Here is a 26,616-nt window from a genome sequence, read left to right on the forward strand (position 1 = left end):
CTCTGCAGAAGGTTTTTGTGAATGTTTTAGTCCAGAAGTGTGTGAGTTGGACAGGCATGTAGATACGTTTGTCCATACACAGACATTAGCTTAATCGAGCTGCCTAAAATAAAACAAGCACTGGTATGCAATAGGTCTTGCTTTAAATTGGTAACACATGCAATCTGAAGCTTGTACCGATGCAGTTTACAAGCATGAGCACATGAGACAGGCTTGTTGGCTTGGTCACTGCTTGCTGTGTTTGTGATATTATCATCGGCCTGAAGATTGCCTGATAACCAAGCAATGTAAATCCGCAGAAAGGAAGAGCAACAAGCCTTGGATGGGCTTCTGGCCTCAGGCTGGAGAGGAACAGCCTTGAAGCAGGAGTAGAGAGGTCTGCAATGTCTTGAGAAGCACTGATCATCTGATTGGACCATCCTGAGCCCCTTCTAAGGAGATCCTGAAAATCTGCTTCTTGACCTTGGCAAGAGCTCAGTTAAAAGAGTCTTCAGAGTGACAATGAACCCATCACAACAACCAAGCAGAGCGGTGGATCTTAAAGCGGCAGAAACTACCTTTCTGAATGAGCCGATTGAGCTAATCTCCGTACCAGGATCAGAAGCGGAAAAAACGATGAGGGGACACTCTCACAGACGACTCTGGGAGCCTGCTGGAGAACCAGGTTTAAAAATAAAGAGGTAATCCTAATTAGGAGACCTGTACCACATTTTCAATCGCGGTTTGTAGGATTTGGCAGAACCTGGTCTGCGGTGTTTTAAGGTGCCCTGAAATCAAAGGCACTGGAGATCTTCCCACGCTTTGGGTTTACATGTTTTGAACGTGTCTGAACTTGAAGGTCTGTAGCTGCGATATTAGACAACTAGATCTTTCAGACAAGGTGACAATTTCATCTAGTGGAGAAATTTTGATGGGTTGGAGACCAACACTGGGGTGGTCAGTACAGTGAGTCTTATGAATTTGGGTTCCTGGTATCTCTACTGAAGCATTGGCATTTTAAATTTCCTGCAGAGTCGACTGGATCTTTGCAACATTCAAAGTATATTTCCTTGTATAATGGCAGTGAGGTGCCCTAGAACCCCCACTAGGCAACCCATCTTGACAAGGAGATGCCACTTGGTTCTGCAAGAGTGAAATCTGAAAAAAGTCTTGTTTGATGTGAACTGCTCCATGAGCTGCGAGCTCCATCCCACGTCAGGAGCTAGGACTTGGACAAGGTTCCTCAAGGGGCCTTTATACTTCTGGTCTGTAAAGAAGCTGATTCAGAAGTTCCCTGGGAATAGAGTAGGTTTGGCAGTATCTTGACTCGGGCTCTAACTAGGATCAAATCGGGTTCCACCAGGTATTTGTTTTGCTTCTAATTTGATATGTATCAATCTATGCAACAGAGCGTAACGAGTTACGCTCTGTTGCCTAGATTGATACATATCAAATTATTTGCTTTTCCCTGGTCTAGGAACTCTATTTCCATGCACTCAGGGGGTCCTTGATAAATATTGACGCAATTTGTTTTGCTTCTGACAACTTTCTGTGCAGCTGGCAGGTTCCGTGGAGGGTCTGGTGTCAAGGAGATAATCCAAGATAGAGAACGGTGACTTAGCTTCAACGAATGTCTCCGCTGTGACCTTCCAGTTTTTTACCTTTCTTCCTTGAGTCAGTGAGACCATGTCCATCACGCGAAAGACTACTTACAAATGTTCATCACACTAGCATCAGATCCTCCTCATTAGCAGTGCGCATGACACCGCAGCCAAGCTTGACAGCATCTCTTGCGCTGTTCCATCAGTCCACTCAGGATAAGCATCCAGTACCATCCCTACACTAATGCCTTGACAGCCCTACCACACGGCATGTATGCTTGTGGTTTGTACAGCATGCACTTTACACATAGAAGGGGAGAGGGTCTAAAAATAAACTCTACCACCCCGAGCCCCCATAAATTCTCAAGTAAACACACAATGAGGGGTGGAGAGCACAAGACAGAACATATAACAAAACAGACAAACTCATCTGTTTGAAAAAACTGCCCTCACTCACATACCGAGGTATGTGACATGCTTCATCATAGGGCCTGCTTACAATACGCCCTGGTGTAGCCACACTCAGGGCGGAGCATAAGGGAGGGGGAAAAAATAATAAATTCCACATCACACAACGTACAACCACAGAACTCAACACATAATACACGTAACATACAAAGTGATAGAGCAGTGCAAATCACCAAGTGACTGAAACTAATGATGCGACAAAAAAGTGCAGCTAATAGGAAGTGATTTAAAACTGGTTTAAGGATACCAACCCAAAAATTTATTCCAAGGTTCCCCCACCAGGATTAAAAAGAAAAAGGATGGGTAATATCTTGATAAGAAGATTAGGCTTCTCAAGACTGCCCTCCTGGTACTGCTATGGTCAACATGTTTCGACCGACTTACTGTGCCTCGAAAGGTCACCTCGGTCTTCTTCAGGACTGATGTCGCTTCCAGTACCACTTCCGGCCCCACCGTATTTCGGTTAGTATGCCCCGAAGTCAGAGCCGGTCTACTTGGATCCTAGCTCCTCTTGTAACGTGTGGAGAATGTTCCCAATAGTTATATAATGTATAAACTCGAACTGGTGTCCGGCAGGAGGGTATCCCAGGAGCACAACTGTTCCGTGGGCTTGCCCTGCCGTCTCGGCCTGTAATCCGGATCAACCTTGGAATACATTTTTTGGTTGGTATCCTTAAACCAGTTTTAAATCACTTCCTATTAGCTGCACTTTTTTGTCGCATCATTAGTTTCAGTCACTTGGTGATTTGCACTGCTCTATCACTTTGTATGTTACGTGTATTATGTGTTGAGTTCTGTGGTTGTACGTTGTGTGGTGTGGAATTTATTATTTTTTTCCCCTCCCTTATGCTCCGCCCTGAGTGTGGCTACACCAGGGTGTATTGTAAGCAGGCCTTATGATGAAGCATGTCACATACCTCGGTATGTGAGTGAGGGCAGTTTTTTCAAACAGATGAGTTTGTCTGTTTTGTTATATGTTCTGTCTTGTGCTCTCCACCCCCCGTTGTGTTTGTACAGCATGAACATCGCCAAAAGGCAGCAGAGCACTGCAGAGTTAAGGGAAAAGATACCATCAAACAGTGACTGGAGAGTAATTGGGTTGTGAAAGCACAGTCTTCACTTTGATGTAATATTCTTTAAAGAGGTGTGTATGCAGCGCCCTCCTACATTGGAGACGTTTTGGGTCAGTCCCGGTGGAGATGGAGATGTTGTTCCAGATGCTTGGTGCATTTATGAATAATGCTAAAATAGCATATTTTATTTGATTGCTTACACTGCTTTGCCTCTTGTCTGGTGGTGTCCTGGCTGTGGGTGTGGCAAGAGCCATCGCTTGTGATAAGCTTGATGGCCAGATGCTCAGGGGGGCTGGTCTTGATGGCTTTGTAGATGAAGCAGCTGGTTTTGAGGATGGTGTGATCCTGCAATGTGAGACTAGTGCTCGGGCAGGGTGAATGACTGTGGCAGTAATGGGGTCAGGCAGACAAAGCATGATCCCGGAATTGGTTATGGGTCAGCCACAAACAGGTACGAAACAGCGGTGTTTGCAAATGAAGCGACCTGGCAAGGGGAGTTCCATCGGCAGGGGTGTGATCTGGTACACTCTAAGGCCATGGATGAAACATGCAGACTCATGGAGGGTTTGTGTTTGAAAAATGGAGGGCTGTTCAAAGGTCTGCTTTTAGTGGCAGGTGGCTGCATGTGTTTACACCCTTCAGAAAGAGGCATGGGAACATCCACAGGTCTTATGCAGAACTTGTAAAGACCCACTTGTTTTTTGTTTTTGTTTTAGAGTTTTATATAGCGCGAACTCGATCCGACCATATCAAGTATCAGAGCACTTTACATGGGCACCAGTTTCGTTACAGATGGACACATTCATTTTTGTTAGGCACGGGGAGAATAAGTGATTTACCCAGAATCACAGGATGTTCAGCGTCGTTGCAGAGACTCAAACCCGGTTTCCCAGCTTCGAGGTCGTCTGTTCTAGCCGTTAGACTAATACATCCTCTCCCCTTCTTGGTTGAGTTTATTCATAATTTTAATTTTAAAAAATCCACACACAAAAAACCCCAAAATCAAACGTTGCCTTTCAGCACTTGTTTTAATTGAGGTTTTGCAAAGAGAGGCCTCTTTTAATGGGGATTTCCAAGACCCCACACTTTGAGGGAAGGTTCAGCGCTGACTAGAGTTATTGTAAAGCTGCCATGAAGACAAGTCTAGCCAGCGGCCCTCTGGGCTTTTTAGGTCTCGCCTACACAGAACACATGCGCTGCATAGGAGAGAGACATTTAGCCATCGGCACAGCTTTGGGGGCAAAAACGTGCATGTGTTGCATTGCTTGCAATGGCAACGCATGCACGTCTGGTGATTCCCTTGTGGGAGCGCGCGGCGCCATTTGGCGGTGCCATATGGTCGCAATCATCGCGCCTTGCTGCACGCTCCCGCAAGGGAATTGCGCAGGCCCCCTCCCCCGGCTGCCGCGCGAGGCGCTCACTTGTGCTGGTTTTCTCAATGACGTATTATGGGATGACTATATATGAGTAATTGTGAATGGGGATGTTATAAACCAAAGGGATTCTGAATTATATCATATAAACAACGAGAGCAATTCATAAATTGTCTATAACATGGCTCTTATTATCCCTTTCTCTTCTGCTAGGTCTTCCCCTCTCTCCTCTTAGTCCCGATTTCTTAGCACCTTATAAGTTCTAAATCAGCACATAGTAAGTGCTTCTAGAAATTAGAAGTGCCTAAGACCAACATTAATGTGGCAACACAAGGACCTATGTCTAATAAGTACATCAGTGCACAAGTGGTGGATCAGCGCACAATACTCAATGACTGAGGATTGACAAAGGAAGCCGTGTTCAAGGTGTCTTTAATACTGGAGAGGCACATGCCCACGGGGATGGCATACTTTGCAGAACCCTTCGCTGATACATGTAAATATTTGCACACTCTAGAGAGTCTCTCATTTATGAAAGTCCGTAATAAAAATCATGCCCTTTAAAACGTCTCACTACATAGTCCTTGAATTTGCACACAAGATTTATGTATATAAACTTCTACCGCCCTGAGACATCGATACCATATGGAAAATACACACATCAAATAGTTTCTTTTGTGATGTTCTTTGTGGAATTACTCAGGAGGATGAGTCTCAAATGTATAAAAATCCAACAAACAATATTTGAACAATTGATTACCATTTTAGAATACAAACTCGAGTGTTCAGCAACTAAATGCATGCCACGCCAAGAAGTTAAACAATGCATTTACCTTTTACACAATGCATCTTTGTCTTCACTTTGTCACTATCAAACATACGTTAAAAATAAACCTTTTTCTTAGGGTATTGAAGGAAACGGGGCACTGAACTCTTCCCTAATATTTCATCTGTTTCAGTACCCACCGTTTTGCAAACAATTATCAATTAATTCAACATTCATCATTTTACAAGGAACTTGAATAGTTTTGAGCCTCATTGAGCTCTCATGGATATACCTTGTCACAAAAGTACCAATCTTGATTAGCTACACCGCGTGGAGCATTGGCTCAGAAGTAGAGCTCAACAATGCTTGATTCTCTTGAAAAGCCTGTGAAGCGATTTTTTGCTGTTTCTAAAATTTGCATAGAATAATATCGTAAACATAATGTCGGCAGTAGTTCTTCTCTCAGTTTATATGCTGCCTCATCAGAAGTAAATCTGTGTCTTCTCAAAAGTTGGCTAAATAATACATTCTCTACTCTTCTGATGGAAATCGATTGCCAAAGATAGATTGTTCTGACCGGTCAGTTTGAAACACACCATCTTGTAGTTTTACTTTTGACTTGACTTTTGAGTCAAGGAATTTAACTTCCAAATTAGAGGTTTAGCAGCCACCTAATGATATGTCACTGTTCTATTTAATGAATCCTTAATGGAACGGTGAAATATTATTAGGTAGCCTTTAAATGTCACCAGCTCTCCAGTTGTATCAGTCCATGTCCCAAACATATCGTCAATAAATTGCCATAAACAATGAGTTTCGATTTACATCGATCATACTGTAACACATTTCCCTGTTCAAATACACTTCTAAACAAAATTGCCTAGCTCAGGCCATATTGCTACTCATTGATGTGCGAGGCAGAATGTGCATTTAAATATAAAATTCCTACGATATGAAATCAGATACCCTGTTTTAATAGAAATATTGGTTTTCTTTCCTCAGCCCTGTGCAATAGCAACATTTCTAGTGTAGCTTTCAAACTCTCCTTGAGTACGATATTGACATACACATTGGTAAAGCCACATGTAACAACAAGCATTGGCATGGCCAATAGGTCTCGCCTTTGGGACCTTATAAGTATTTAGTTATGCAGCACAATATCCCTGGTGCAAAACATCAACTATTGCATGGCTAAAAAACTTATAAGGTCCCAAAGGCAAGACCTGTTGGCTATGCCAATGCTGGTTAAGGACTCTTTCAGCTGCGGGATCAGCAAACCAAGCTTGCGTCAAGTGTGAATGCCACCAACACGTGCGTTGAGCAGTTGTAGAGCCCCTTGGCTAAAGGCACAGCGCTGGAAGGATGAAGAGGGGTCTCCTCCCTGTGCCATCAAGAAGGGAACTGGTGGGGGAAGAAGGAACAGCACAGAGGATGTGCGACTGTGTATGCCTGGTGTGAACGCGAAAATAATATGTTGTTAGGTGTGACTTTGTTTTACCTTTCCAAAACTGATAAAACTGAGATTCTGAAATATTGTGTTTTTAATGCTATTTTGAGAGTAGCAGTTACGTTGGATGTATAGAACTAATGGATTCATTTACGTCATTACCATGAATTATTCATGTACAATTAAAGACAATGTATAAAATAGGTTTTGCAGTAATGGTGGGCGATCAATCAGTGAAGATTCATTCTTTGTAAATTAAATAGGCTAGTGGGTTTTCATTTGTGTAGTTTGCTGTACTGTCCTCTGTGCCGAACCTTAAAGACATTTTTGGGGGTACCCTTTATGAACGAGTCATGAGCTTGGCCTGCGCTACCACTGATGAGCCTAAGGGCACAGCAATCGAAGACACTTCTGTTATGTCGCCACTTTGGATCTTTTTGGAGCACAGATAGATTTCAACCACTAGCTCCTCTCCTTCCTACAAGCCTTGCCACACCCCACATCAGGGCTCTAGAGCAGTGGTTCTTAAAATGTGGTCCGCGAGTCCTACTCAGGGGGTCTGCAACGGTGTTACAAAATTAAATAATATTACAATTAATACATTGAAATTAATAAAGTATATACAGACAAAGAAGAAAACTTGAAAATGTGAAACTGTATATTTGATAGTGAATTAAATAAAATATTTCAACATTTGAGCATTTGTTTGGTGTGTACTGGTTTTTGTATTTTTGTTATTAGGTTCAAATCCTAGAAACTGCTTAGGCCATGGGTTCCCATCTTCCAAAAATGACTCAGAGGGGGTCCCCAGATTCCAGTAATGATTCAGTGGGGTCCACAGAAGTCAAATGTTTAGGATCTACTGCTGCAGGGGATTCCTTCTGCCTTTGAGTTTCGAGGTTCTTCCATCCGCCCGTTCCTCAGGAGTGCTCAGGTCTCAGGACACTGCTCTAGACTGGCTGTAGGGTCTACCCTCTTTGAGGCAGGTCTGAGAGTCTGAGCTGTACTAGATGGGAAAGTGCCAGATGTCCTATGCAGGCACATAAAACAGATCATGTGTGTGTGAGCAGGACATATTGTGCTTGGAAAATGCCACAATGCATCAGAGATGAAGGGTCGATGTTTTACCTCGTCTGCTTGTGAGCTGAAGAACAGAGGAAGACGTCTGAGCATCGGGCATGACCAACAACCCATCAGGCATTTCTTCTATGCCTCGCGAGGGGCGCTCAAACTAGAAGAACAGAATTATAGGGCCTTCAAAACGAACTTACTGCCACCGAACCCAGCAGCAAAGAGTGTGTAGTCAAGTCTGAGGTGTCCTCTCAACGGAAGAGACAACGCGGGAAGGGTGAGTACACTGGAGATACACAGTGTCCCCTGATCCTCCTGGCCTCTCGCTGACGAATGTGACGATGCGTTAAAGAACATTAATGGTTTTTGGGATTTATAAATGATTTGTAGACATTTTAGAGAAAGACATTGCATATTTCATTCCGATATATGGTTACTTTTCTTTGAAGGGCTAAATAAATTAATTAAATAAACTTTGCCCAGCGGAAGCATGATCCCCTGGAAGCACACGACAGAGGTCGAAAGGGTTTGCGGAGATCCTCAGTGTACCTGCAACCCTCCTGAATCCCACCAAACACAGCAAAGGGGGCAATATCCTCTTAGTAATTACTATGCCTGGCATGAGAGTAGTGGTGCGAACACATGAAGGAGGCAAGGGCAGTCAATGAGCCGCAGACTGCTGGAATACGGCCTGCCGGACATGCTGCGCCAAGTGTGGCTTGGAGACGACAAATGGAGATCATGCATTTCCGGTTGAGCGGGCCTAAGAGCAGGGCCTGGGTGAGGGGATATACCCTTGTCACGGTATGAAATTGAGAAAGAATGGTGCCCTCAGGCACCTGAACAACAGAGGGAGAAGCGTCTTGGGAACAGGAATCTACCAGCTGGACTGTCTGTAAGGGTGTATGTTCAAACAACACATGCATTTACAACACTGTCCGAACCACAAATGCGTCTTAACAGTGCATTCCTTTACCACGCAAGTCATTACAATGGCTAGCCTTGGGGAAAGGGCTGGACTTTGGAATAGTATGCGCAACAGTAGGGAAAGTGTTGGACTTAAAGTCCAACATCACTCCAACAATGCTTTCCGTAAGGCAAGTCGATGTAACAACTTGCGCGGTAAAGGAATGAGTTGTAAAGATACATTTGTGGGTCGGACCGTGTTGTAAAGGCACAGCGTGGTGCGAGGCACATTTTAAAGGCTGTTTCCCGTCTTTAAGTGTTATGACATACAGAGAATAGCACGACTGGTGCAATATACCTAGCATCATGAAAACAGGTTTGCTTAAACCCTTCGCTGCGGGGGTAATTCCCCCACGGAGCGGGAGGAAGTGGGGGGGCCGCGGTACTCGTGACGAGCCCGGCTTATCATGAGTCACAGTGGAGCTGTGCTCATGATGAGCTGGGCTCGTCACGACTCCGCCCACTGATTAATTCTCCCGCACAGGCGGGGAATCAATCACACGTAGGCGGACCGCGGCAGTTATAAAGAGCCCAGTTCGTCATGAGCACAGCTCCACCGTGACTCATGACGAGCTGGGCTCGTCATGAGCATGGAAGAGGTTAAGTGCCACATAAAAAGAAGGCTGAGATGTTACAGGACGTGGGAGCAGAGCAGCCACAAAGAACTTAAAACGCCACGTGGAATGGAGGTGTCTTCTTCGGCTCCCTGGGATCCAAATCAAGGAAAATCAAGAGAGTCAAAGTCAAAAGGATTCTCTTTCCGACTCCCACTCTTCACCCAGAAATCCACGGTCATGGACCGCGTGCAAAATTGGAAAGGCAATATTGAGGTTGAACTATAAATGTTGTAAAGTCAAACCTTGTGAAATAATCAACCTGTATAACTAGGAGACAATGGATGCAGTTGGGGACCGAACACCTGCAGAACCCTATAAGGGCGTCTGAGGCTCCATGGCACAACGGGGTGGGCATAACCCTCCTTCCATCACTGCAGACTGTTATGGGGGTTTTAGAAGAGAGGAAGAGACCCCAGATACATGTGCAAATATCATAGCATTAAATGTGAGAGAAGAGCGGGAGCTGAAGGCGCACAGGTGGAGAGGAGGGCAGGATTGATCGGTGACCAATACTCGGGATGAGGCTTAAACTACATATTCTGGGAATAAAAGAGGGACCTGCAGTAAAATGATCCAGAGGTTTTATAACTACCTACTCAGGCAACAGAAATGGGTAAAAATCTAAACAAGATGAAAGAGAATTTCCTGGCCAAGAAATCCAGGTGGTCCTTTGAAGTCAGCAAAATTCTAGTTAACAATTGACAGGAAGGATCCTCTTGGGGTCTCAACAAAGGCGGAATATCTCCTCAAATCAGCTGGGCAGTCAAGGGGAAACAATAAAAGAGAACCAGAGGCGCGTATTAATATGAATAAGATATTTGTAGCTTGGAAGAAGAATGGAAAGAACAAAGTGTTCAACTTTTGATCAACTTTTGGGTTGTAGCAGCTATGAGAGGGAGTTCTCCGACTGCGTGGCACCGAACGACATGAAGTGCCACTTTAGATACCATAGTGCTCTACGGCCTCCAATAAACACACGTGCCTAGTCGAAGGATGGAGCCACAAGGCGTAGCGTTTCTAGGTGGTGGCTACAAGGGTAGCTGTAGGAGAATGCGGTCATCAGCTAGAATAACGGAGACCAGATAGTCAACAAGGGAGATCTTATTTATTTTTTATTTATTTATTTATAAGATTTCTAAAGCGCATAGTTGCCCGTAAGCGTCCCAGCGCTGACCCATTACTGATGAGATATTAAGAGGGGCTCATGGGAACAGCCATGTCTTGGTACTGTTTTTGGTGACACAAGACTTGTTGGCAAGGCTCAGGGAGTGGAGGATTTTAATGAAATCTAAGCTGAAAAATCAACGGATTTCTATGCCTACTGTTAGCATGGGAAGGTCTAGGATTCACCTCTGCCCCTCCTACCACCATGTCTTTCCCACAAACCTTATCCCCAGCTCCCCACTCCCGCCAACCTGTAGGACTTGACTTCACTCCCCTCGCCGAACATTACCTGGATCATGTAGAGCTGAGCGACCTGGTACTCCTCCAAACTCATGGGCAGAGGGATGTGGTATTCCTTGATCAGCATTGTCCTGGGAGGATGGGCCAGAGGCCCAGGGGGACTCGGTTAGCAAACAGGCTTCATGGCCGAGTTCTGGAAGACACAAGCGACAAGAGAAGCAGGTTACTTCGTACGTTCTATGCACTGCTCTGCAGCGCTATCGTTATCACAGAGGACACACTCCGACACCAGAGGCGATGCTTCGGCCCCATTCACTGAGCCCTCTTGCCCAATCTCCATCAGAGCTCTGTCCGACACACACGAGGTGGAGGCTCTGTTGCTAAACATCTCCCGGAACACGCTGTCCCTTTCTCCCCACACAGCGCCATCAGCCCCTAACTGTAGGGTCTACCTAGCCCTCCCCCATGGAGCTCCATCCATGCCACCTAGAAGGACTCTCAGCCTCTTCCCTCAGTGCTTCCTTCATCCTACACTTGGGTGGGGAGATGCATCACTCATTCAAAACTCACCCGCCCACAGTGAGAAGGCTGAGTCTCTCCCTCACCAGAGCAGGGTCGGTCCCACGCTGGAGGCAGAGGCCTCTAGTCTTCTGATACCTCCCTCTATCCCACACTGAAGGGAGCAGTCTCTAGCGAGATCCCCAAGATTGCACTCTTCCACTGCAGAGAGACCTCTGTATCCCTCTCAGCCAATGAACCATGACCACATGCCATCACAGAGCACCCTTTGTTACACACTGAAAGGGGGGGGACTCAGACCCTCTCAAGGGGCCCCCTCTGTCCTACACTTAGGGGCTGCCTGCATCAGCAGCACTTAGTTTTTTTTTTTAAACTTGTTTTTATTGTTGCATCTTCAAGCATAAAACAGGATGAATCATCTGCTGGCGCGGCGTCAACATTCGGCCGCGGTCAGCCAATCGCGCAACTTTTCTGCATATAAATCTAGGCAATTTGGCATTTCATCCACTGAACAATACAAGCTTCTCAAACTAGTAAGTAAGCAGGGATGCAGGCAGTAATCCCCACACGGGAGGACAGAGAGGAACTGTAGCTGTGTAAGCCCCTGTTATGGGGGTCGTTGGGTCAGGGCCTGTATAGTTCGCATAGTGGTGGCGTCATGCAACTGGGGGGACAAAACTGTGGGGGGGGGGGGCATGTAGGCGATAGCAGGAGCATAGCAGGAGGGGACGGGTGTCGGGGGATAGGCAGCAAGGGGGTTTCACAACATCCATTCACATTGAGGTAGTGCTGTCAGTAGATGGGGCCGTCCCATGCGTGGGGCAGCAGGGCGGTCGGCATGGGGTGGGGGGGGGCCGTTGTCGCTAAGGGGGCACGTGGTGTCGGGATCCGGCACTGGCAGTAAGGGAGTCAGCTAGGAGTCATGGGCGCGTCCGGGCGGGCGGAAGAGGGGGGGGAATGGGGGGTAGGCGTGGATCAGCAGCACTTAGTTAACTAGAATGTTTGCTGGTGACAAGTAAGTAGATATGTAGAGAGCGCATCCCATAGTTGAGTTGGTGGTTCCGCAGGAATATTACACATTTTCCTTAACAACCATAACAGCTGGTTCACCATCGCCTTGATCCCCCAACACCAGAACACAACTCAACTCTATTGATCAAACTCCTCTAACCGGTCCTCCAGTTCCCAAGAAAAGGCAGATCGTGAGACACTATAACTTGTGGGTCAACAAACCAGGATCAGTATCAGTGACGGGCTAGAGAATAAGTGGGCATTGGACTTTGAGCAGGGTATGAATGACCCCACTCTGGCTGGTCACAACTCGACCTTATGATCACACAGTATAGAAACTTCCAGCTTTATGGTGCAGCCAGAGGGCAGGTCGACCTCTATCTCAAACCCCCTAATTTACTGGCCCTTCCCTCCTCGCAGAATTTGCGAGCTACTTCTATCTCTGTCGGGCACGATGTCGGTAAATATGGTGGAATTGGAGGTGACCTACCGAGTTATGAAAACGGTCTCTGAATGCTGCAGCCCTTGAAGCTTTGCTTAACAAACTTTGAGGCAACTTTTACATAAAATTTGACATATTGGCTGCATCCAGAGCTAGAAAACCCAGGTGAGACATCAAATCCACAAACAAGAGGTATTGCAAAGACTCGCCAAGTTTTAAGTCAGTAGCCGCACAGTCGAGCACAAAGAGCATAAATCATTAACCTTTAGAGTAGAAGAAAAACTATATGAAATATTAAAGAGGCAAGAAGAAAGCCATCTTGAGGTCCATGATATGTCAAAAAACGAATTAGCAAGGCAACTCCTAAACCAAATGACTGCGATCGTCAACATTTGTCAGGAACTAGCCTCTTGTGACACTAAAATGACGACTCTGAAGCGTAAAACACTAAATGCCTTGCTGTGTTGGAAGTACTGAATTACCAGACTCGGATCACAAAAAGACTTTTACCTCCATCCTCCTGTTACCTCAAGTTTTCTACATCTATTTTCACTACATTAAAACCCTTTCGTAAAGAGGTTCTAAAACTTGCCATCAAAACAAAGCCTCAACTTTCCTCGATCTCCTGGCATGAAGCCATCACTTCCTCTACTTGTAGCAGATCATCAACAGTTCCCTGCTGAGGCTGATGATGGTCCCATGATCCTGAGGAAGACTACCATCAGCAGACCAACAATCGTGGCTCACTACTGACCGATCTACAACCTACTAAATTTCCAGCAGAATTATGGGGAGTGAAGGGTACAAGGCGACATCAAGCACGTAGAGAACCAATTCATCCTCTCCATATACATCAACCCTCAGGCTCTCAAGGGGGACTGAAACTGCTGTCAAAAAACACCTCATATGTAATCCGCAAAGCAGCCCTGATTCTCCTCATCCTTCCAGCCACACACAACACAGCGAGCACGGTGTCCTACAAGGACAGCTGAAGAGAACGAAGAGTGGGTCAGTATCGCATTCAAGTGGCTCGAATCAGGGCTGAAGGGGGACCCACAAGGAGTCCTGACCCAATCTTCTCCTCTCACTTAACATCCGTACATCCTTTCTCTAATTCTCTCCTGATATCCCTCCCTCTTCCCTTTCATTCTGCTCATCACTACCACTGTTTTCAGTCGCTTGGTCGCTGCTTGCGCCCTTTGGTGAACCTGCATGCCCTGAACTCATATCTAATGGCTTACACAGGCTCCAATGTACTCAGGTCTTACGCCCAGCATTAATGTGTGCCCCCAACACATTTTAGAACAGTACTAGGTAAACCTCCAAGTGTATCCCATTGGCACCCCAAAGCAATTCCAGGCAGAAAATGGACCAGGCACCAACCCCAAGGCTTCTCATGCTTAGACCATCAGTTCCACTGGATAAGAATTCCATCTGACCGAAGGTACCAGAGATGGAGACCCTTAGATTGGTGGGTGCACAGACACTCACTGCCTCTTGGGGCTCCTCAGGTTTGGGAATACACTGAATACCAATGCTGGGAGGGGCTTGGACCAAAAATGGTCGGTAAGTACCAACATTATGACTTTCCATTGTTTTCAAAACTCCCACTCCTAAAGACAGACCATCGGGTGGGGTGGTCAAGAGCCCTGGATGTGGCATCACTTACAATTGCAGCATTATTCACACACAGTAAAAGCTCTGACTGGCTGCAAAGATTACAAAGCTAGACCACTGGAATAGGCCACGATCTCCGAAAGCCAACCATACAAGTCGAGCCCTAAAATATTGCTTGTGACCAGCAATCGATCAATGGCATATCTTTTTTTTTTTAAGTTTGGAGTTTATTGAAATAAAAAGAGGCAAGAACAGATTGAAATAAAAAGAGGCAAGAACAGTCAATGGCATATCTTTGATCGACAATCACTGCAAACACCGATTAGATTAGGGCATCTCAGGGTCTGGGTCCAAAAATGTAGAACCCACTACACCTTGTGCTAGGAGCCCAAACTGCACGTTTTAAAGCCACCTTTTAATGATGTCCACAATGAATAAAGGCCATGACTTTCAACCCATCCCTCTCTGGGCCCAAACCTTCAAAGCCCTGCGTTATACCAACGTTTCTGGCTCCACAACTGTGCTTCCGGTCTGTAACATGGTAGTGTCCATGAAGCACAGGTTACGAAAGAGGTGCTCTGCCGGATTGTGATTGGCTCGGAGTCCTGTCCATAAGCTGTGTGCATGAGCCAATGGGGAACACACTTGTGGAGACTACTGACAATTGGTTAGAATGCTGAATGAATACCAAAAATCAGCATGAGAACACAGTGCCTGATGTACCAAACAATGTTACGGTTCCAAGCGTCAAATTTGAGTCTCTGTGACCGAACAAGGTTTTTTTAAATGTAAAAAACCCAAGTGGCGATTCGTAAACCTGTTACCTAATCACAATTTGGGTTTTAGAATATATACATAGTCGATATTTGTAAGTGCCAAGTAAAGGAACCCCTTTCAAATACCAATTCTTTAGCTTATGTATTAATATTGTGCATACGAAATTCAGTTTCAAAACAAATATTTTACCATCAAATCAAAATTGGCGGTAAATATTTGTAAACAGGAAGGCGTCCCCAAGCAACTCCTTCCCTTTGTGAATGTTGACAGAAATATTTTTGGGGACCGCTGCCTGCTCCTAAAAAAGGTTCATAATAATATTCATTTTCTTTCTAAAACAAATCCCTATTAGGAAAACGGACCGCATTAAAAACAAAAGATTGCTTTATTTAAAAGCAGTCACAGAAATGGGCGTCTGCTGACCCCAGCAGGACTACCATGCCTGTGACTCTAACCAATCGTAGAGGATCTTAATTTGCGACCTACTTCATATATATTAATGATGTAGGTTACATTGCAACCCACTACAAATCAGTATTTTGAAAATTATTTATTAATACATTGTCCGGTTCACAAAATACAGTGCATTCGGTAGAAGTCGGTGTGCAACTTGAACCCACTTCTACTGAGTCCATTTTGAAAGATTCCTAATAATAATTGCAAATCGTTACTTGAGGCAATTTATGATTTCTTAATTGGTGTCTCTTTAACCTCAGGCCCAAAGTCCTGGGACTGGGAGTTGGCAGATGGATAGAGGAAACAGACAAGGCAACAGTTGTGACGTGGGGAGAAAGAATTGTAGGCCAGGCCCTTGTGGGACAGACCAGTCCTTCTATGGGCAGCCCCTGTCCTGGACAGTGGCCAAGGCCATCATGTCCACGGCCAAGGAGGATCGCAAGAGCTTGCTGGAGCAGTCTACGGGGTCTGCTAGCCAAAGGGTAGGCCTTGTGTTGGGCGTCCACCAAACTAAACCTGTGGGAGCTTTCATGAAGACGACAGAGCGTAAGGTTCTCACTCAGAGAGTAGAAGGCGGGAGGTGAAATAGTTACATGTCTGTTGGTTGTGCACCAGCCACGTAAATGAAACTGCCCAGTGCAGATTACTTACTTTGGGTTCGTTTTACAGTAACTACAGAGGGGTGTCCTGGTCTGATTTGGCCTCATGTGGATGTGGTGATGCCCCTACAGGCCGCTGTTACCCCATCACTCTAGCGCGGTTTGCACTACACAAACAGACACATACATGTGTGTTACGCTGTACATGCAGGTCCCAGAGGACACAGTACTGACCACCTTTGGCCCTGGTGCGTTTTATTTTGTTACTCCTATTTTATCTTACTTTGTGCTGTACTACATTGTCAAAGGGTCTGGGTTTTTAGACGTTCACGCGCTTCTTCACTGTCCGCAATCTGTGGGTGGATGAGTGAGTGAGCCAGCCAAAGACGGAATGGCCCGCGTGGGTATGGGTGGAGTGGTGAACTGGTCAGAGAGCGCCTAGAAAGATGAACAGATGGATGAATGGAGGAGGACAGTGGCACTTTTGTTTAAAATAGAAAGAAACATGGCATTTCTTGGCATTTTTAAATTTGAACAAATGCTACACATATCTGCTCCCTGGTGTAAATACTGGTGGTTTCTTGTGACGACCACTACTTGTGTTCCTTGTTACTCCCATCCTGGTCACGTTCTGAGGAAGCCCGCCCAAACAATAACCGGAAGCAGCCCTGGCGGCTGTAACGCACGCCGCGCGGGGCCTGATGGCTATAGGGAGGGGATGTGGAGGAGGTCAGGGGGGGGGAGGAGATTTTGGTTAGTGGGCCCAGTGTTTAGAAATAACGCATGGGTGTTAAAGCACCTGCTGCAGAGTTCCTTGTGCGTGTCAGGCAACGAACAAGCCAAGATAATTCTGGCAGTTAATGCACCTGCTGTAGAGAGGTTGGAGTTTTGTCTAGTGGCAAGTTTGACACATCATAAGGTAGCGCAGAGGGTTACTGTGCCTGCTGCAAAGAGCATGTACCATGCGGACCACTGAACTGATTTTCATTAGATAGCTCAGTGGGTTCCTGCTTCTGTCACAAGAATCCATTTGTTACTTGCAGTTCATCAAATACAATCCTAATATAGCAGAGTGACCAATGAACTGTCAAAGAGCTGCATGCTAACTGCATGGTATGGTTGGAAATTTATGTTTTTTCCCAGTCTTTTATTATCCGAATGTTGCTAAAAAGTTTTTGTTTGGGAAGAAATACATTCTTATTTAGTAAAGCCAACCCAACCACTGTGGTACGTTTTAAATCCTGAGTTTGTGCTTCTCCAGACCAAGCACTCTTAAAATATATTGCTTACTAGTATGGATGACATGTGATTCCTACACCTTGTAAGCCTCATTGCCTTATGTAACATTCCCTACAGACTTATTTACACATGTATGATTCATTGTCTCTGTATAATATGTGTGTTGTAAAGTGCTCCAACACCCTATACTCATATCAGTAGCGCTATAAAACAAATTAAATGCCTGTGAGATTCTATGGAGAGATCAGGGGCACTGTTGGATGGTGGTAGCGAGGGAATCCTGGAGGGTGGTAGCGTAGGAATCCTGGAGGGTGGTAGCGAAGGAATCCTGGAGGGTGGTAGCGAAGGAATCCTGGAGGGTGGTAGCGAAGGAATCCTGGAGGGTGGTAGCGAAGGAATCCTGGAGGGTGGTAGCGAAGGAATCCTGGAGGGTGGTAGCGAGGGAATCCTGGAGGGTGGTAGCGAGGGAATCCTGGAGGGTGGTAGCGAGGGAATCCTGGAGCGTGGTAGCGAGGGAATCGTGGAGCGTTGTAGCGAGGGAATCCTGGAGCGTGGTAGCGAGGGAATCCTGGAGCGTGGGAATCCTGGAGCGTGGTAGCGTGGGAATCCTGGAGCCCGGTAGCGCGGGAATCCTGGAGCGTGGTAGCGTGGGAATCCTGGAGCGTGGTAGCGAGGGAATCCTGGAGCGTGGTAGCGAGGGAATCCTGAGGCGTGGTAGCGAGGGAATCCTGGAGGGTGGTAGCGAAGGAATCCTGGAGGGTGGTAGCGAAGGAATCCTGGAGGGTGGTAGCGAAGGAATCCTGGAGGGTGGTAGCGAAGGAATCCTGGAGGGTGGTAGCGAAGGAATCCTGGAGGGTGGTAGCGAGGGAATCCTGGAGGGTGGTAGCGAGGGAATCCTGGAGGGTGGTAGCGAGGGAATCCTGGAGCGTGGTAGCGAGGGAATCGTGGAGCGTTGTAGCGAGGGAATCCTGGAGCGTGGTAGCGAGGGAATCCTGGAGCGTGGGAATCCTGGAGCGTGGTAGCGTGGGAATCCTGGAGCCCGGTAGCGCGGGAATCCTGGAGCGTGGTAGCGTGGGAATCCTGGAGCGTGGTAGCGAGGGAATCCTGGAGCGTGGTAGCGAGGGAATCCTGAGGCGTGGTAGCGAGGGAATCCTGGAGCGTGGTAGCGAGGGAATCCTGGTAGTGAGGGAATCCTGGAGCGTGGTAGCGAGGGAATCCTGGAGCGTGGTAGCGTGGGAATCCTGGAGCGTGGTAGCGAGGGAATCCTGGAGCGTGGTAGCGAGGGAATCCTGAGGCGTGGTAGCGAGGGAATCCTGGAGCGCGGTAGCGAGGGAATCCTGGAGCGTGGTAGCGAGGGAATCCTAGAGCGCGGTAGCGAGGGAATCCTGGAGCGTGGTAGCGAGGGAATCCTGGAGTGTGGTAGCGAGGGAATCCTGGAGCGTGGTAGCGAGGGAATCCTGGAGCGTGGTAGCGAGGGAATCCTAGAGCGCGGTAGCGAGGGAATCCTGGAGCGTGGTAGCGAGGGAATCCTGGAGTGTGGTAGCGAGGGAATCCTGGAGCGTGGTAGCGTGGGAATCCTGGAGCCCGGTAGCGCGGGAATCCTGGAGCGCGGTAGCGCGGGAATCCTGGAGCGCGGTAGCGCGGGAATCCTGGAGGGTGGTAGCGCGGGGAATCCTGGAGCGTGGTAGCGAGGGAATCCTGGAGCGTGGTAGCGAGGGAATCCTGGAGCGTGGTAGCGAGGGAATCCTGGAGCGTGGTAGCGAGGGAATCCTGGTAGTGAGGGAATCCTGGAGCGTGGTAGCGAGGGAATCCTGGAGCGTGGTAGCGAGGGAATCCTGGAGCGTGGTAGCGAGGGAATCCTAGAGCGCGGTAGCGAGGGAATCCTGGAGCGCGGTAGCGAGGGAATCCTGGAGCGTGGTAGTGAGGGAATCTGTGGAGGAGGTTGTCATAGAGGGAGGGGCAACCCCCAAAAAAAACATTGACGCACCGGGTGCCACAATCACTAAAGCCGGCCCTGCCTACCCATCATTACCTGCGAGAACCTGAGCAATAGAAGTAGTGCACGTCGCTCTCCTGCACCAGTGAAACAGCTGCATGTGGGTGGAGAGTCAAAACTCCATGCATCGTAAACAACATAACAATGTGTATTTGTAAAGCGCACAATCACGTCGAAGGGTATCAAGGCACTGAATAACAGATGTCTATTGTTATCCCACCTCAATGGTACTAATTTTTTCGACCTCAGAAGGATAAGAGGCTAAGTGGACCCACCGGGATTCGAACCTGTGACCATGAGATCAAACACAGGCCCCTGCAGTGGACGCATTAGTCCCCTGAGCCACCAGACCCACCACAACCCCTGCACTCAAGATAGATGTGGAATGCTAGGGCTGAGGGGAGCTGGGTGTCTGCTAAGATAGCGGGATGGGCAGCATTTGTCCCCATATAGTAAGCGAACAGATTCTGACATCTACTATTTCTAAGTAGAAACATTGGGAGGAGGTAACTCTACACCTAGGGCTGCTACCAGTGCGGACTCCTGCCCTGTGTGTGTCAAAGGAGCTCTGTGTGCATCCATGGGTCTCCCTGGTCCAGCACACAACGGGTATTGTGGTCTGAGGATCAGTGTGTACTTGACCCATTGAGGCATCCGTTGAGTGACCGGCTACAGAGGAAGGGGGGGTTGCCTGCTGCTGCGGGGGGGGGGGGGGGGAAGGGGGGGGGGGTGAGTCTATTGTGTAAACCATGGGTATCAGTTAACATATTCCCAAGGGCCAAAAAGTTCTCTGTGGTGTGACTGAGGGTCACATTGATGCCAGCATGGTGGGGGGGACTTAAGGGGGTGAAACATGTCTACAGGATGTGGACTGTGCAATACTTCTCCTGTGTTTGATTTAATAAACCAGTGGTTCCCAAACTGTGCACCGTGGCTCCCTGGGGAGCTGTGAAACCCAGCCTGGGGAGCTGTGAAACCCAGCCTGGGGAGCCGTGCACCAAGCACTTTAATGCATTCAATGTTGAAGGGTTTGTTAGCGTCAGTTAATCTAGTTAGACTTAAATGATGGTGACGATTTCTAAGTGACATGCCTAAAGCTGTTAACGAAGTGCTTAATTGATCCCATGACGAGGGAGATGACCTCCGTATTTCACTGGATCCCCACTTTCCAACACTCTCAAAGTAAGCCGCAGACGCCTGATTTATTTTGTTACACTCGTTTATAGTTGCATTTTTTCCCAAATGCATTTTACACCAATGCAAACTATCAGGAAATTACAGTCGTCCTGTCTATGAAACTCACTAAGTATTATTAAGTATTAAAATTTGTACTTGAATCATAGGTGCTTCTAGTACACATTTCTTTCAGTACACACACATTTCCAGACAGGCCTGCTCTCTCCTTGAGCACAGGGAAGTAAAACACCATATACGGCATAATGCTAACATTTAGAAGCAAGAAAGAGGGACGTTTAAAAAAAATTAAAAATCAGAGGAATTTATTCTACTTGCATTGATTTGGAGCCAATTTTAGAGAGGAGAAAGCAAAAATAAAGATGTTTGTGTTTAAAAAACTGTGAGTCACCCTGCTGAGACAGGTGTGTTGGCATGTATGACATGGGTAGAAATGGAAGTGCATGCAAATATTCTTCAAGCGCACAAACACTTTGGCAATGGAGCCTACATGCAGAGGGGTGCTATCTAGCACAGTGAGTGGGATAAGAAAGTGTGAGAGGGTACTCTTAAAAAGGCATGGGCAAAGAAGTGTAACTAGGAATATTTTATTAGAGGCGCTGCCTTAGTAATACGAAACACCCTGCATATTTGATTAGAATACCTTCATCAGCTTCATCCCAATTATTTTCAGGGAGAAAAATTCAAGTACTCCCGAGGCCGGGCTTACATCCACCCCACCCTTCAGTGGGGAGACACGGGCAATGGCCAATGGGTCAAGGGAGCCGCAGGTCGAAAAAGTTTGGAAACCACTGTAATAAACTATAATTAAGGCCACTAGAATAATGGAATTGTGTGGTCTTGGTGTTTTTTGCATAGTTATGGTTTTGCTGCTTTTGCCACATGATCCATCATCTGTCGCATAATCTGCAGATTTTAATGAAAAAATTTGTTTGTAGCTTAAGCGGTTCAAAAGTTTCTAAAGCGCAGCTACACGTGTTGCCACACAATGGAACGCCCTTTGCAAAGGTTTAAAAGTAAAAAAAGTGATGGGAGGCCCCCTCTTACTGGTTATGTGGGACCAGGGGGAAATTGCGAAAAATATATGGGGTGTCCCTTACTCATGCAGGACAAAAATGGCCTGCACCTCAATATGGGTAACCTGTATATCTCCAAGTACTCAAAGTTTGGGACCAAACCCTATGGTTTTGAACAATATCCAATCTTCAATATATGATACGTTAACAGACTATATATATTATATTGTTTTGTGGGTTACACGTGTGTGCAGTTGCAAATTACGAGTTCCAATTACACCAACAAATTCGTCTGATATCAGGTACATAAATTTATTATTCCTTAATACAAAAATATATTTCAAAACAAATTTTGCAGAAAATTTTTGGGACATGTCACATCTTTAGAAATACATATCTATGTGGTCAACACAATTTTATACATGAATCATGATTTAAAAACACATTTTCATACACAGTAAAAAACGTTTAAAATACACAATTAAAAAAAAGTCAATACGAAAGAATCACAGTTTTTGGTCGACGCAGCGTTTCGGTTTTTCTTATCTCACACCTTCTTCAGGACTGATTCTAGAAAGATTTTTATTAAAAACAATAAGATTACTGTTTGTTGACCAATGTCATATTTTTAAGTTACATCATTCATTTTGTCCCTAATTTTAACTCGCCCACACTCTTTCCAAACGTATCACATTTTGTAGAAATGTATCCAAAATACAGGTCTGTTCTATTTTTCTACCCTTCTGTATTCACTGTTCATTCAACTTACAATTTTTACATAAACAAGATTTCATACATGGTTATCAACCCCTATTGCGGTACTTCGGAGATATATAGGTATTTCTGTGACTTAGGGTTCACGGGTGCTTGTAGGACACATATCCTATCTATTGACATATGTCTATTTGGGTGTTTTAACCCACCATGGAGGTATATTTCTCTCCGATAAGGGCCCAATGCAATCACCTTACCTTTAAAGCTAGTCTTTTTAATTAGTTCCACCTAAATTATGGTGCCGTTTTTGTGCCACAGTCTTATCAGAGCTGGTGCCGGTAGTCATACATAGTACCGTTTCCGAATATCTCCTATGGTGAAAAGAAGGCGTAGATGTACTACTATAGATTTTACATCCTTCTTGTGACATAATGTGCAAACATGTGTTTCCTTATATATATACCTGATCTGGTTCAGGATCTTTTCTTCCACACTGTGCGAGGAAGCCACCGTTAGATTGCAGGACGTAAAGAGTCCTTAAAGTATAAACATAGTGTCATTATTTAAATGGACTCTTAGTCAGGCTTTTAATTAAGACAGTTCTTACTCCGTGGTACTCACCTAATTATTAGTGGTTCAGACTGAATGTCGCGATTTTCACTCAATTATCGTCGACTGCAGGAAGCTTTGGATTTTAATTGTCCTTCTTGCTCCTCTAAGCCCACTGTACTCTATAAAATTAATTAGTAAAGAATTTTAGTCTAAAATATTACATTCTTTCATCTATAGTTCTGTCTTACTAGTTCGCTTTATTTGTTATACGTCCTCCTGGGACTAGAACAGTTCTTATTTTTAAACCTTAATTTTTATTTTTGGTTTCCGAATTTTAGACTCGTTTTTATCACTTGCTCTGTTCAATTAGCATCTGTTGGCATGTCATTGCGCAATTCTTGTTGCTGTATTTCGCTACCACACTATTCTATTCTCCTACAGGTAGTCTGTTCCTATTCTGCCATCTACTGCTGCAAGGACTTACTTTTTCAATTGTATTCGGCCTCCCTGCTCCTCGTCACAGCGGCGTCCGCTCCGTCTCTAGCTTCGGTTTCTTTGCGGGTTCTTGCTGTTTTCACAGCGATTAGTTGCCTCTTTTTAAGCTCCATTGCCTCATTGGTTGTTTCTTTGCCGTGTTCTGATTGGGTAATTTCTATCCTCCCATTGCCCGGATGCAGAGTGTTGTTAACGCTGTCACCATGGTGTCGCGTTGCTCTAAATACGATCTTCTGATTGGTGATACTCTAGCCTATCCGTGCTCGAGCACTCCACAGAAGACGCCATTGCTATGGTTACGTTTTTCTTCCCGTACTTACGCTTTGCATCGGGGCTTCCCGCACCTAATTGGTCGATTGGAAGCCTGTTTGGTGTTTGCAAAACCCTCACCTTCTCACTCCCTATTTATGATTCGAACGCTTCTCCGTTGGGCCGCAATATGTTCCAAAAAGGTTCTAAATTATATATTGTGGATGTTATATTTTATTTTATATTCTATAAAAAACGTCTGTTTGGAATGGACCGGTATCTTCATGATCATCAATTGACTATTCTCTTTAGGATCATACCGGCAATTTCGTGACGTTTTGTTTTTTAAGACTTCCCACGCCTTATTGGTCCATTGGAAAACCTTGAAGATGTTTAGAAGGCTCGCGTTCGCACGCACTGTTTATGTTTCCAGTGATTCTCCATATTCCCGTGATGCATTCTATAGCGGTTCTAAGTCATATGTTCAGGGGTTACTTATTAAAAATAAATAAAATGGTAGTTACAATACCCTTGGTTGTCTATTCTCATTAAATTAAAATTCTGCCGGGAATTGCCATAACCATAATCTTGACATTTTAGTTTTGTTATTGGATAATTCTTTCCCAGTCCTCCTTACTGTTTAGTCCACATCTCACACTGTTGAATTTGGACATGTAAAATTGTTCCCTCTTTTTTCTCTTAGTATTGCTGTCGCCTCCTCTTAGATTTAAAATTACAGTTTCGAGGCCGCACCAGCTCAGATCTTCTACCTTATGACCTGCTGCTACCCAGTGTTCTACTAGGGGTGCACCTTTCTTGTGATTTCTTATTGCAGATTTGTGCTCATTAAGACGAGTCCGTATTTCTCTAGATGTTTCACCTATATAGCATAGTTTGCATGGACATTGTATTAAGTATATAAGGTTCTTCGTACGACAATTAGTGAAGCTTTTGATCGTTACTGTTGTATTTTTAGTCTTAATGGAATTCCCTTTAATGATATTTCCACAGTTTACACATCCCTGGCACGGGAAAGTACCGCTGGGCAGGGGTGCGTTATTGATACATGGTTGTGATTGGTTGGTGCCATCTCTGTAGGTGTGCACCAGCCTATTACGGATAGTTCTGTTTCTCCGAAAGGAGAACATGGGTTTTGGTATTCTCTCGGATGTTTTGTTAGAAATAAGATGCCAATTCCTGTTTATTATATTCTTCACCTTATTGCTGACTTGACTGAAGTTGGTAACAAATATCAGGGGTTGTACTTTGTCTCCTACTGATGTTTTTTCTTCAAAGAAACTGTCACGGTTGTAGTACTTTGCTCTCTTATAAGCTTGTCGTACCAACCTTCTTGGATATCCTCTTTCTAAAAATTTGGTTTTGAGTACTTCGGCATGTTTCTCATAGTCTTTTAAGGCGGTGCAGTTTCTTTTTAACCTCAGGAACTGACCGAATGGAATATTGTTTTTCTGGCATGGGGGGTGGTTACTGTTGTAATGTAACATAGTGTTTCTATCTGTTGTTTTCGTGAATAGTTCAACACTGAGTTTACCATTTGTGTGTTTAATGATGATATCCAAGAATTCACACTGTTCCCGATCTATGTGTGACGTGAATCTTAGATCAGTGTCTCCCAAATTAAGCCATTCCAAAAATTCAAGTAGCATGGTCATTTCCCCGGTCCAGATAAAAAAAATATCATCTATATATCTGGACCATTCACTAATGTTTTCAAAGAAGGGCGCTGCCTGGTTGAAGATATGTTGTTCCTCGAACCTAGAGACATACAAGCAGGCCAGGCTCGGCGCACAGGTAGCCCCCATGCTCGTGCCCTTGACCTGCTTGTAGAGGTCTTTCCCAAATAGAAATATATTGTTCTTGAGGACTATTCTGATACAGTCTACAATGAACTGATGATGTGTCGTCAAATCCTGTCCCTCTTGGCTCAACATGTCTATTATCATATTGATTGTTTTATCTTGCGGGATGTTTGTATACAGCGCCTCTATATCTAGAGTCACTAGGATTTGATTTTCCGGATTAAAATGAAGGCACTCTACTTTCTTAATCATTGAGGTGGTATCTTTAATGTAAGCTTTTTGTTCAACCACTAAAGGTTGGAGAAATATATCCACGTACTTACTGAGTGGTTCAGTGAGGGATCCTATGCTCGATACTATAGGCCTCATTGGGGGGTTCTCTAAGTCTTTGTGAACCTTAGGAAGGCCGTAGAGAGCTGGAATAATGGGTTTGTTGTTCATTAGAAAGGCAAATTCTTCCTCGCATATGACATCATCGTCTTTGGCGTGTTGCAGTAATCTTAAGATATTATCTTGTAAGTTGGACCACTCATTTCTATTAGTTTTACTATAGTGGTCCGTTTTATTCAATAGTTTGTTCATTCTATTCTGATAGTCTGTAGTTGCCATTATTACGATACTACCGCCTTTGTCGGCGGGCTTAATCGTTAGGTCCTCTCTTTGCTCGAGCGTTTTTAATGCATCATTTTCAGCTTTATTGAGATTGAAATTGGTCCAGTTCTTTTGGTTAAGGAGAGAGTCTATGCTTTTATCCACTACTCTTTCGAATGTTTCTATGTCTTTGTTTACCATATTGAGGGTCGGAGTCCATCCAGATTTATTTTTCAGGCCAGATTTGTTGGAACTGGGTTGTCTTTCCCTGCCCTCAAATAGGACACTAAGTCTAATCTTTCTAAAAAATTGTTGCAAATCTCTTTCTAGTGAGTACCTATCTATTGGAGAGCACAATGCATATCCTAATCCTTTCTCTAAGACCTTTGTTTGAGTTGGTGTAAGATTGTGTGATGATAAATTAATGACAGCTGCTTTATGTTGTTGATTTAGTCCCAATTCTTTTGACTCCTTGTTCTGGGACGTTGAGGGTATTGGCCCTGTTGGTTGTAGTTTGTTCGGCCCCTCCCCCTCCCTCTCTGCTGTCCATGGTTTTGGTGACGC

At 45.3% G+C, this 26,616-nt stretch overlaps 1 protein-coding gene across 2 annotated transcripts in view; it reads right to left on the minus strand.

Moving 5' to 3' along the window:
• Nucleotides 1-26,616, minus strand: part of PITPNM1 (phosphatidylinositol transfer protein membrane associated 1) — a 318,418-nt gene that overhangs the window by 171,539 nt on the left and 120,263 nt on the right. For both annotated transcript variants that reach the window (XM_078659290.1, XM_078659289.1), the window contains exon 2: nt 10,815-10,958. In XM_078659290.1, coding sequence (XP_078515416.1) covers nt 10,815-10,892 — 78 coding nt within the window. In that variant the 5' untranslated portion in view covers nt 10,893-10,958. The remainder of the gene's footprint in view (nt 1-10,814; nt 10,959-26,616) is intronic.

The sequence above is a fragment of the Lissotriton helveticus genome, chromosome 1_1, assembly GCF_964261635.1.
Source record: "Lissotriton helveticus chromosome 1_1, aLisHel1.1, whole genome shotgun sequence".
In the NCBI taxonomy this organism is placed as follows: domain Eukaryota; kingdom Metazoa; phylum Chordata; class Amphibia; order Caudata; family Salamandridae; genus Lissotriton; species Lissotriton helveticus.